The sequence below is a fragment of the Scyliorhinus canicula genome, chromosome 24 (genome assembly GCF_902713615.1).
Source record: "Scyliorhinus canicula chromosome 24, sScyCan1.1, whole genome shotgun sequence".
In the NCBI taxonomy this organism is placed as follows: domain Eukaryota; kingdom Metazoa; phylum Chordata; class Chondrichthyes; order Carcharhiniformes; family Scyliorhinidae; genus Scyliorhinus; species Scyliorhinus canicula.
In genome coordinates, this window is record NC_052169.1 from 7,852,559 (window position 1) to 7,864,201 (window position 11,643).

General features: G+C 53.9%; 1 protein-coding gene across 1 annotated transcript in view; it reads right to left on the reverse strand.

Annotated features, from left to right (window-relative positions):
- The window catches only part of LOC119956897 (cholesterol side-chain cleavage enzyme, mitochondrial-like), a 33,260-nt gene extending 21,838 nt beyond the window's left edge, over window positions 1–11,422 (reverse strand). Inside the window, exons 1-2 of the mRNA XM_038784457.1 lie at window positions 11,144–11,422; window positions 1,687–1,842 (exon numbers count right to left, since the gene is read on the reverse strand). Coding sequence (XP_038640385.1) covers window positions 1,687–1,842; window positions 11,144–11,394 — 407 coding nt within the window. The 5' untranslated portion in view covers window positions 11,395–11,422. The remainder of the gene's footprint in view (window positions 1–1,686; window positions 1,843–11,143) is intronic.
- Window positions 11,423–11,643: the final 221 nt, after the last annotated feature.

Genomic DNA, 11,643 nt, shown 5'->3' on the forward strand with positions numbered 1-11,643 from the left:
ATAACAGCGTGACATAGGAGCAGATGTGGGCCGTTCAGCCCACTGAGTCTGCCCCACTATTCAATCAGATCATGACTTATTTGATCATTCTCAACACATTCCCGCTTTCTCCCCATACGCTTGAGTCCCCTACTGATTAAGAATCTGTCCATCTCAGCCTTTAAGGAGCCAGTCTTTACAGCCCTCTGCAGTAAGGAGTTCTACAGATTCACTTCCCTCTGAGGGACGACATTCCTCCTCATCTCTGACCTAAATGGGTGACCCCTTACTCTGAGATGATGCCCTCACGTCCTAGACTCTCCCACAAATGGAAACAACGTCTCAGCATCTCCCCTGTCAAGCCCCGAGAATCTTATACGTCTCAATAAAGTTGCCTCTTATTTTCCTTGACGTTTCTACTTCTGCAAACGTATTCAGCCCTGTGTTGCTTGTGATGAATGTGAGAAATTGGTATTGTATTATCTGTCTCTGTTGCAGTATTGCTTTTAAAAGCCTGGGTCAAGGTGTGTATATATCTGCTGCAGTAAAGAATCCTGGTTTAAAAGACAGGCAGACGTTATGGCTGCAAAAGCTGAAATTAAGATGTGGTAAAAGCGAGATCATCATTCTTCCCAACCATGTAAATGTTTACAACTAGAGGCCTAATCCAGGTGCCCCCACTGCTGTTTCAGGGGCTGGTTTAGCACAGTGGGCTAAACAGCTGGCTTGTACAAAGAACAAAGAAAAGTACAGCACAGGAACAGGCCCTTCGGCCCTCCAAGCCCGCGCCGACCATTCTGCCCATCTAAACTAAAATCTTCCACACTTCCTGGGTCCGTATCCCTCTATTCCCATCCTATTCGTTCTGTGATGCAGAACAAGGCCAGCAGCGCGGGTTCAATTCCCGTACCGGCCTCCCCAAACAGGCGCCGGAATGTGGCGACGAGGGGCTTTTCACAGTAACTTCATAGAAGCCTCCTTGCAGGGCCGGCCCAAGGTACCGGCAACTCGGGCAGTCGCCCGGGGCGCCATGTGCTAGGGGGCGCCAGAGACTCGGGTCCCGCGCATGCGCAGTTGGACCGGTGCCAACCAGCGCATGCGCGGTGGCCGCCCTCCCCCATGGCGGCTCCCTCCGCCCCCCCTCCGGCCGCCCCCCCCCCCCGGGTCCGGCCGCCCCCCCCCCCCCTCCGGCCGCCCCCCCCCCCCTCCGGCCGCCCACCCCCCTCCGGCCGCCCCCCCCGCCTCGGCCCCGCCACCCGCCTCGGCCCCCCCCCCCCCGCCTCGCCCCCCCCCCCCCCCCCCCCGAGGGGAGCTGAAGTTCAGCTTGCCCGGGGCGCCAGCAACCCTAGGGCCGGCGCTGCCTCCTTGTGACAGTAAGCAATTATTATTATGAATGGGATTTTGTTACGATTGTGGGGCATTCCCTCGGGAGTAGATGACGAGAGACAATGGGCTTGGTTTTCCCACCGCGTTGCGCCTGCCGCCGATCTGGGCATGCCGGGAGCATCACGAGGGAGGCCCAAATCGGGCTTCGTACCGGGTGTGAAGCTATGTGTGAGCCGCCTGACGCAATCTGGATCATGCCCTCTCGTGGACTCTTGCTTTTAAAGATGAGATTTAAGCAAATGACTGCATTATATATTTAAGTTTACAAGCTCTCTGCTTTCAAAAACGGCCGTGATTAGTTATCCATAAATTCAAACTTACTTCAACAGGACTCCGTATTTTTCTTTTCTATGGTCCCTGTAAGCCACCCACGGCCTCACCTTCATCCTCTCGGGAAACAGGCCCTCAGATCTAAACAGAATTGCAGCATCCTCAGGGTTGATGATGTTGACGCTGTTGTGGTAACCGATCTTCTCCCTACAAATGAATGGAAAGTACAAAATAGAAAGGGAATGGTTTCTCTTATCTGATTCAAGAAAGTGGGTTGAATATAACCAAGTTCTAAACAAATATTCATCATTTAAACTCACTCCAGATGGACAATAACTTTCTTTTTGTTATGCAGCACCATTTGTCTCTGTGATCCAACAGGACTTGGCAGCTCCTTTTCAATACTCACTTCTCCAGTTCTCGAATTCTCAGTTCAATGCTTCAAATGTCATATATTCCACAAACTAGCAATAGGGCTGGTCTGAATTTACAATTCAACGATATTATCATTGTCGTTTTTATGACTATGTGAATAAATATGTTTTAAATGGCATTGGTGCTAAGACTTGGTTGATTAGGAAATTTTAAAGATCCAATTTTCCAAAATTAAAAATATACACTGGAGAAAGAAAGGAAAAATTGAAAATGTTGGATTCTGTACTCTGGCCGTGTTTCCCAGCGATGAGGGGAAAAATTCTCCCGCCCCCACGCCGGGTGGGAGAATGGCGGGGGCGCAGGGCGAGTCCCACCACTCCGCCCCGGCACCCGCACGTGATTCTCCCACCTCCCCCAAACCGGCGCGCCGCAATTTACGACAGGCCGCTCGGAGAATCGCCGTTTTCCGTTTGTAACGGGCGAGCGGCGATTCTCCGGCCCGGATGGGCCGAGCGGCCTGCCCAATACGACGTGTTCCCGCCGGCGCCGACCATACCTGGTCGCTGCCGGCGTGAACAGCGCGGGAACGCTGCGGGGGGCGGCCTGTGGGGGGGGGGGGGAAGGGGGATCGAGCACCGGGGGGGCGCTCAAGAGGGGTCTGGCCCGCGATCGGTGCCCACCAATCGGCGGGCCGGCCTCTCTGAAGGAGGCACTCCTTTCCTCCGCCGCCCCGCATGATCACTCCGACATTTCTTGCGGGGCGCCCGCGGGGAGGACGGCATTTACGCGGCGCTGGCCGCGTAATTTACGCGGTGCGCATAAATGACGTGGCGCCGCTCCTAGTCTCCCGGGGGTGGGAGAATAGGGGGCAAGGAGACCTCCGACGCCGGAGTGAAACACTCCTTTTTTCACTCTGGCGTCGGCACTTAGGGTGGAATTCTCCGCTCCAGCGCGGCATCGGGAAGGCCGTTGTGAACTCGGCAGAGTTTCACGACGGCCTCGGAGGCCGCTCCTCGCACCCTATTCACCCCCCCCCCCCCCAAGGAGGCTAGGAGCGGCGCTCTGTAATTCTCAGCCGCCGGGCCTTGACACTTGCGCCGAAAATGGCGCGACGGCGGCGCCTAAGTGACGGCAGCCGCGCATGTGCAGGTTGGCCGGCTCCAACCCGCGCATGCGTGGTTGCCGTCTTTACCTCTGCTGCCCGCAAGACGTGGCGGCTTGATCTTGCGGGGCGGCGGAGGGGAAAGAGTGCGTCTCTTGGAGACGCCGGCCCGACGATCGGTGGGCACCGATCACGGGCCAGTCCCCTCCCGAGCACGGCCGTGGTGCTCACTCCCCTCTCAGCCCTCCACAAGCCACAAACAAAACTTTGGCGCCATGTTCACGACGGCAGCGACCAGGTGTGGTTGCCGCCGGCGTGAACAGGCCGGGAACGTCAGGCCGATCGGCCCAACCGGGCTGGAGAATCGCCGGTCGCCGGGAAAAACGGCGAGCGGCGATACCTCGAGCGGGAGGTGGGAGAATCGCGGGGGGTGCCAGGGTGGCATGTCATGAGTCGCCCGGCCCTCTCGCGCCCGGCGTGGGAAGCGGGGAATTCCGCCCTTAGTCTCCCATTGGGAGAATCCCGCCCGAGATCTTGAGACTTCTGTGTTCAGACATGAACAGTTTATTGTTGGTCTTGAACTATTTGCAGATCCCAGGTTACTGGCATGCAGGGTGGCACTGTCAATTGCCACCAGCTGCCATCAACTGGCACCAGCTGCTTCGAGAATGGTCTCTCTGTGTCTAATACCATGTGACTCTATGCATCATACAGTGAGTGGTGCTGTTCTCAGCATCTCCCCTGTCAAGCCCCGAGAATCTTATACGTCACATGTTAACCCTTGCTGTGATGAGCACCGTTACATCACAACGGTATGCAGGCACGCACAGCATCGGAAATGGAATAAAAAGAGAAAATTGCGAAAATGTAAAGTCTGCAAGTTAGCATTTCAAGTGAGGAATTTAGGCAGTCTGGGTACGAATCCTTTTGCAGGTGAAGTTGCTCTACCTCAAGCGCTAATTTGCCTTTTTAAAATTTTGCTACTGCTGCGCATATCCACCATTTTCTGCTGTTGTTTGGAAATTAGTGTTTAAAGTAAGTCATCCAATTATATTTGGCTTTTGGAACCGCACCTACACATAATCCCTGAGATTGTCACTGGAGATAGATTCTGTGCCTATTCGAACCTGGAATGCAAGGAAAGCACGTTTGAACACTTTTCAAATTGCAATCGTAAGGGCAGTGTATTATTAATTGTACAACTTCCTTTGCTGTGTAACATTTTTGTTTGTAACATTTCCCGCAGAAATTCTTGTTCCTTTTACTGTAGGTAAAATTTTTTAGAAATAATCTTTACTGTCACAAGTGGGCTTACATTAACACTGCAATGAAGTTGCTGTGAAAAGCCCCTAGTCGCCACATTCCGGCACCTGTTCGGGTACACAGAGGGAGAATTCGGAATTCTCAGCCGGTACGGGAATTGAACCCGCGCTGCTGGCCTTGTTCTGCATCACAAACCAGCTGTCTAGCCCACCGAGCTAAACCAGCCCTGTATAGCACTTTCTACAATTTTGGCATCAAATTATGGCTGTTTTCCATTCATGACTTGTTGCTCACTGCAACTTCAGCCGCAATTCCTCAGATGTGCATCCCATTGGGGATATTTGTGGATAATGGAGAAGGAAGGAGAGGCATGTGTATGAGATGCATTTGCACACAGGGAATCCTGGATACAGTCCCATATTATCCAATTATCTATGGAGACAGATTGAAGTGCGTAGAACCACGTGTGGCTGAGGAACTACTTTGCTTGCCTCTCAGGGCGCAGTGACGAAATCACAAAGATGTTATCTCATTAAACAGACAAGTTCCCAGTAAGGGATGGCTCTGTGACTGTCAAGGTGACCAGTGGCCTTATACTTATGTGCAACTGGTTTTCAGAAGCTTGAATCAGGAAACAGGCCATTTCAGAGTGTTTCTGTCTGCACTGCAGTGCTGTTTTGGGCTGCATTAGAGTGTTAAAGTTGGAGTTTGGTGACTGATGGAGGTCAGTAAAGAGGAAAGGAGGTGATCCTTTCATTTTCAACCTTTCCTCAGTCTCCAGTAGCTGGCCCTTTCTTTGCTACAGGGGAGAAGCTGATTCATGAGTAACTGGCAAGTTATTCTACTTGTTCTAACATAATAAACAGTTTTTTAAGTTATGGTGTGGCAGTTAAGATCGGCTGAGTGGATTGTGCATCCTACGGTTCGTGGGAAGTCATGGGCTCAACATGTGTCCGAGACGAACACATCTACAGTAAGTGTTACCAGTTGTAGAAGCTTGAGGTCCAGGTTTTGGAACTTGAGTTCTAAGGCTTGCACGGTAGCACAGTGGTTAGCACAGTTGATTCACAGCTCCAGCGTCCCAGGTTCGATTCCCGGCTTGGGTCACTGTCTGTGCAGAGTCTGTACGTTCTCCCCGTGTCTGCGTGGGTTTCCTCCAGGTGCTCCGGTTTCCTCCCACAGTCCAAACTTGTGCAGGTTAGGTGGATTGGCCATGCTAAATTGCCCCTTAGTGTCCAAAAAGGTGAGGTGGGGTGACTGGGTTACGGGATAGGGTAGAGCTGTGGGCTTAGGTAGGGTGCTCTTTCCAAGGGCCAGTGCAGACTCGATGCACCGAATGGCCTCCTTCTGCACTGTAAATTCTATGATCTATGAGTGGCGACTGGAGTCACTGTGGTGCATCTGCGAGGCAGAGAACCACGTGGATGGCACGTTTAGGGAGGTGGTTACACCGCAGATTGAGAGCTTGCAAGTAGTGAGGGAATTGGTGACCACCAGACAGCCTAAGATATGTAGGCAGGTCGAGCAGGAGTCTCCTGCTTGCTAATTGGTCTTTCATTTTGGACGCAGGTGAGGGTGATGGCTTTTTCAGAGTGTTGCCAGGGTCAGGTCTGTGACACCGTGGGTGGCACAACTGCACAGGAGGGGGACAAAGAAGAGGAGAAGATCAATAGTGATTGGGGATTCCATAACCAGTTGCTGTAAAGGTAAACATGACCCCCGGATGATGTGTTGCCTCGCTGGTGCCAGGGTGCTAGCTGGGGGAGGGTGAACAGCCAGAGCTTGTGGTCTGTATGGGTACCAATAACATAAGCAGGAAGAGGACTGAGGTCATGATAGAGATAGTAGGGAGATAGGGAGAAAATTATAAAGCAGAACATCAAAAGCAGCGATCTCAAGATTACTCCCAGTGCCATATCGTAGCGAGCACAGGAATAAGAGGATTGACTGAGGCTGGGTAATTGGTTTTCGATGGAGGGCATTAGATATCTGAGGCAAAAGGACTGGTTCTGGGGCAGATGGGAACTGCACAAGCTGGGCAGGTTACACCTTAACAGGATCAGGACCACTATCCTCGCAGGGAGAGTTGCCTGTGCGGTTGGGAGGGTTTAAGGTAGCTTGCCGGGGAGGTGGCAACCTGAGGGACAGCTCAGAAAATAGTAAATTACCTGGCGGTATCGGAATAAGGGGGAAAATTGTGAAGTATAAATCAAGGTTCTAATGAAGATATGTGAATAGTAAATAAGATTGGTGAGTTATACGCACAGATTGTATTGTGGAAATATGGGGTGCGATTCTCCGACCCCCACGCCGGGTGGGAGAATCGCGGGAGTGCCGGGCGAATCACGCCACGCCGCCCTGGCACCCGCACGCGATTCTCCCATCCCCCCCCAAAACGGCGTGTCGCCTTTTGCGACAGGCCGCTCAGAGAATCACCGCTCCGGTCGAGCGGCGATTCTCCGGCCCGGATGGGCCGAGCGGCCTGCCTAATATGACTGGTTCACGCCAGCGCCAACCACACCTGGTCGCTGCCGGCGTGAACAGCGCGTGACTGCTGCGTGTGGGGCCTGTGGGGGGCGGAGGGAGAATCGAGCACCAGGGGGGTGCTCAGGAGGGGTCTGGCCCGCAATCGGTGCCCACCGATCGTCGGGCCGGCGTCTCTGAAAGACGCACTCTTTTCCCTCCGCCGCCCCGCAAGATCAATCCTCCATGTCTTGCGGGGCAGTGGAGGGGAAGACAGCAAACGGGCATGCGCGGGTGACATCATTTAGGCGCCACCGGCCGCGTCATTCAGGCGGCGCCGCTTTGACGCAAGCGTCAAGGCCTGGCGCGCGAGATTGACGCGCCGCGGCTCCTTGCCCCCTGGGGGTGGGAGAATAGGGGGCGAGGAGCGGCCTCCGATGCCAGATGTAAACACTCTGGTTTTCACTCCGGCACCGGCACTTTGTCTCCCTTTGGGAGAATCGCGCCCACGATGTTATGGTGATAATAGAAAGTTGGCTCAAGGAAGGGCAACTGGGTGTTAACTATTCCTGGGTACAAGGTGTTTTGAAAACATAGGTCAGGAAGAAAAGGAGGAGGGGGCGGTGTTGATTAAGGAGAGCATTGAAGTGTTGGAGAAAGAGAAAGCCTCAGAGGGTTCAAGAACAGAATCAATTTGAATAGGGCGAAGGAATAAAAAGGTGTCGTTTATAGACCACCAACTCGTGGAAATGATGTAGAGCAGTGCTTCCCAAAGTGTGGTACGCGTACCGGTGCCGGTACTCGAGCCATCGTCTGCCAGTACTTGGAGTGTTTCCAGAAAAGAAAGAGACAGTAATCCTGGATTGGCTTGTTTCGCTTACCGGTCCCTGGCACATTGAAAAAAAAAACTGCCGGTCCCCCACATCAGATAGTTTGAGATGCACTGATGTAGAGGAACAAATCTGCAGGTTCAATCATTATTCCAATTCTATTCCTGCACCGAATAGTGCACTAAGGCAGCGTTCTTCTGTTTCCATAGTTAGGAATTCCCGGAACAGGTCACTAGTCATAGTGACTGGGCTGAGAGGTGGCAAATGGAGTTTAATGTGGAGAAGTGTGAGGTGATTCACTTTGGAAAGAATAACAGAAATGCGGAATATTTGGCTAATGGTAAAATTCTTGGTAGTGTGGATGAGCAGAGGGATCTCGGTGTCCATGTACATAGATCCCTGAAAGTTGCCACCCAGGTTGATAGGGTTGTGAAGAAGGCCTATGGTGTGTTGGCCTTTATTGGTAGAGGGATTGAGTTCCGGAGCCATGAGGTCATGTTGCAGTTGTACAAAACTCTTGTACGGCCGCATTTGGAGTATTGCGTACAGTTCTGGTCGCCTCATTATAGGAAGGACGTGGAAGCTTTGGAACGGGTGCAGAGGAGATTTACCAGGATGTTGCATGGTATGGAGGGAAAATCTTATGAGGAAAGGCTGATGGACTTGAGGTTGTTTTCGTTAGAGAGAAGAAGGTTAAGAGGTGACTTAATAGAGGCATACAAAATGATCAGAGGGTTAGATAGGGTGGACAGCGAGAGCCTTCTCCCGCGGATGGAGGTGGCTAGCACGAGGGGACATAGCCTTAAATTGAGGGGTAATAGATATAGGACAGAGGTCAGAGGTGGGTTTTTTACGCGAAGAGTGGTGAGGCCGTGGAATGCCCTACCTGCAACAGTAGTGAACACGCCAACATTGAGGGCATTTAAAAATTTATTGGATAAGCATATGGATGATAAGGGCATAGTGTAGGTTAGATGGCCTTTAGATTTTTTCCATGTCGGTGCAACATCGAGGGCCGAAGGGCCTGTACTGCGCTGTATCGTTCTATGTTCTAGTCTGTCGGTAGAGGGCTTATAGCTGGAGGGGTGCCATTCCACATCACGTGTGGCTGATCAGGAGCCTCTCCCGCTCTTACCGCCAGTCATTGGCGTGTTTGGAGGGATTATGCAAGGTGACACGCTCAACCTGTTTGGCCGGTAGGTCAATGGCTTCATTGGTAGGTCAATGGCTTCAAGAAACATTTTGCAGAGGGAGCGCTGTCTAGCCATTAAGTGCGTTAACAGTTGACCCTGTACAAACATAGCTAGTTCCCAAGCTGTGTGGAAATACAGTTGGTTAAGATCAGTCGATAAACAAAATATCGACACTGACAAATAATGAAATATCTGCGAGATTATTTTTATCCTCAATCCCAGTGTACGCCGCCCTGTTGCCTGGAACCCAAGGTTTCTGCGTACACTGCATACACTCACCACTCCCAGCAATTTTCAGATCATTGGAAAATTGCACCAAAGGCAGAAGATATTTTTGGAAAAAACTTTTGTGCAAAAAAAGCGAAACTGAAATAATTATGTATTAACGTTGTAAATCCCCGGGCGCAATTCCCCCCCCCCCCCGCCCCCACGCCGGGTGGGAGAATCACAGGGGGGGCCGGGTGAGTCCCGCCACGCCACCCCGACACCCGCACGCGATTCTCCCCCCCCCCCCCCCCCCCCCAAACCGGCGCGGCGAGATTTCCGGCTGGCCGCCCGGAGAATCGCCGCTCGCCGTTTGTAACGGGCACACCTGGTCGCTGCCGGCGTGAACAGCGCGGGAACGCTGGGGGGGGGGGGGGGGTGGCCTGTGGGGGGGGGGGGGGATCCAGCACCGGGGGGGCGCTCGAAAGGGGTCTGGCCCGTGATCGGTGCCCACCGATCGGCGGGCCGGCCTCTCTGAAGGAGGCACTCCTTTCCTCCGCCGCCCCGCATGATCACTCCGACATTTCTTGTGGGGCGCCCGTGGGGAGGATGGCAACCGTGGTGCCGCTTTTACGCAGCGCTAAGACCCGGCGCACGTAAATGACGCGGCGCCGCTCCTAGCCCCCCGAGGGTGGTAGAATAGGGGGCGAGGAGCGGCCTCCGACGCCGGAGTGAAACACTCCAGTTTTCACTCCGGTGTCGGCACTTAGGGCAGAATTCTCCGCTCCCGCGCGGAATCGGGAAGGCCGTTGTGAACTCGGCCGAGTTTCACGACGGCCTCGGAGGCCGCTCCTCGCACCTTATTCACCCCCACCCGGGGGGCTAGGAGCGGCGCTCCGTAACTCTCGGCCGCCTGGTCTTGACGCTTGCGGCTGATGTCACGACGGCTGACGGCTCCAACCCGCGCATGCACGGTTGCCGTCTTCCCCTCCGCTGCCCCGCAAGACGTGGCGGCTTGATCTTGCGGGGTGGCGGAGGGGAAAGAGTGCGTCCCTTCGAGACGTAAGCCCGACGATCGGTGGGTACCGATCGCGGGCCAGTCCCCTCCCGAGTACGGCCGTGGTGCTCACTCCCCTTTCCGCCCCCCACAAGCCACAAACGAGCATTTGGCGCCATGTTCACGACGGCAGCGACCAGGTGTGGTTGCCGCCATCGTGAACTGGTCGGGAACATCAGGCCGCTCGGCCCATCCGGGCCGGAGAATCGCTGGTCGCCGTGAAAAACGGCGAGCGGCGATTCATCCGAGCAGGGAGGGTGGGAGAATCGCGGGGGGTGCCAGGGGGGCATGTCGTGGGTCGCCCGGCTCTCCCGCGATTCTCCCACCCGGCTTGGGGAGTGGAGAATCGTGCCCTTTGTCTCCCGATGGGAGAATCTCGACCCCCATTCGTACAGTGCAAATATGAGGTATACAATCATAGAATTTACAGTGCAAAAGGAGGCCATTTGGCCCATCGAGTCTGCACCGGCCCTTGGAAAGAGCACCCCACTTAATCCCACACCTCCACCCTATCCCCGTAACCCAGTAGCCCCACCTAGCCTTTTGGACACTGAGGGGCAATTTAGCACGGCCAATCCACCTAACCTGCAAATCTTTAAACTGTGGTAGGAAACCGGAGCACCCGGAGGAAACCCAGGCAGACACGGGGAGAACGTGCAGACTCCGCACAGTCAGCCGAGGCTGGAATTGAGCCCTGCACCCTGAAACTGTGAGGCAGCAGTGCTAACCACTGTGCCACCCCTAGTATAACTTTATGCATAATTTTGCATTGTTTTACTAATGTTAAAAAATGTTTTGCTTTAGTTGGAAGGGAGGGTGAGAAAGAGGTTGGGGCACTGCAGAAATTAAAGGGTCCTGAAGCAAAGCAAGCACTGCTGAAAATTGTCAGATTTTAAAATCCAGTGTGGATTTAGTGCTGGAACAGGCTGGTGCTGAATTCTGACATTACAGAAAGCAACTCAAGCCCCCCCCTGTACCTGTCCGATTGAATGTCCAGGTGTGTCATTGCAAAGCCCCTTACCTGTAGATCGCTCCATACTTATTGAAGCTCCTCAGCATGTGCCTGTGCATGTTCCTGACCCCACCATTCTTCCAGAAGGTGTACACGCTGATCCAGTTGTTCCTCCAATCTCCCGGCAGAGTGTCGTAGGGTTGCAGAGTGGGGTCCGGGGGCTTGTCCGGCTCCCTGGCCCCCGGGTGACTCCTGCGAATTTGGGAAGGGCTGCAGCCCCTCAGGGAGATCCTCTGCCTGCAGATGCTGAGCCTGATCATTCTGATACTGGATTGCAGAGGTATGGAGGGGGGGGGGGGGGGGGGGGGGATGTCTCCAAGTGACTGCTCCCTCCTTGCCCGACTCCCAAATGTTCACCTCCCTGCCCTTTTTATATCTCCGCCCCTGCTTTAATCTCGCTCCACTACCGCGCCAGCCAATGTGTGCATCTTCCCTGTGTTGTGGGTGAGATGGGGGGGAGACATCATCTCACTGGGTGATAGGTTGCAAGGCTCTCGTTCACATTGCAA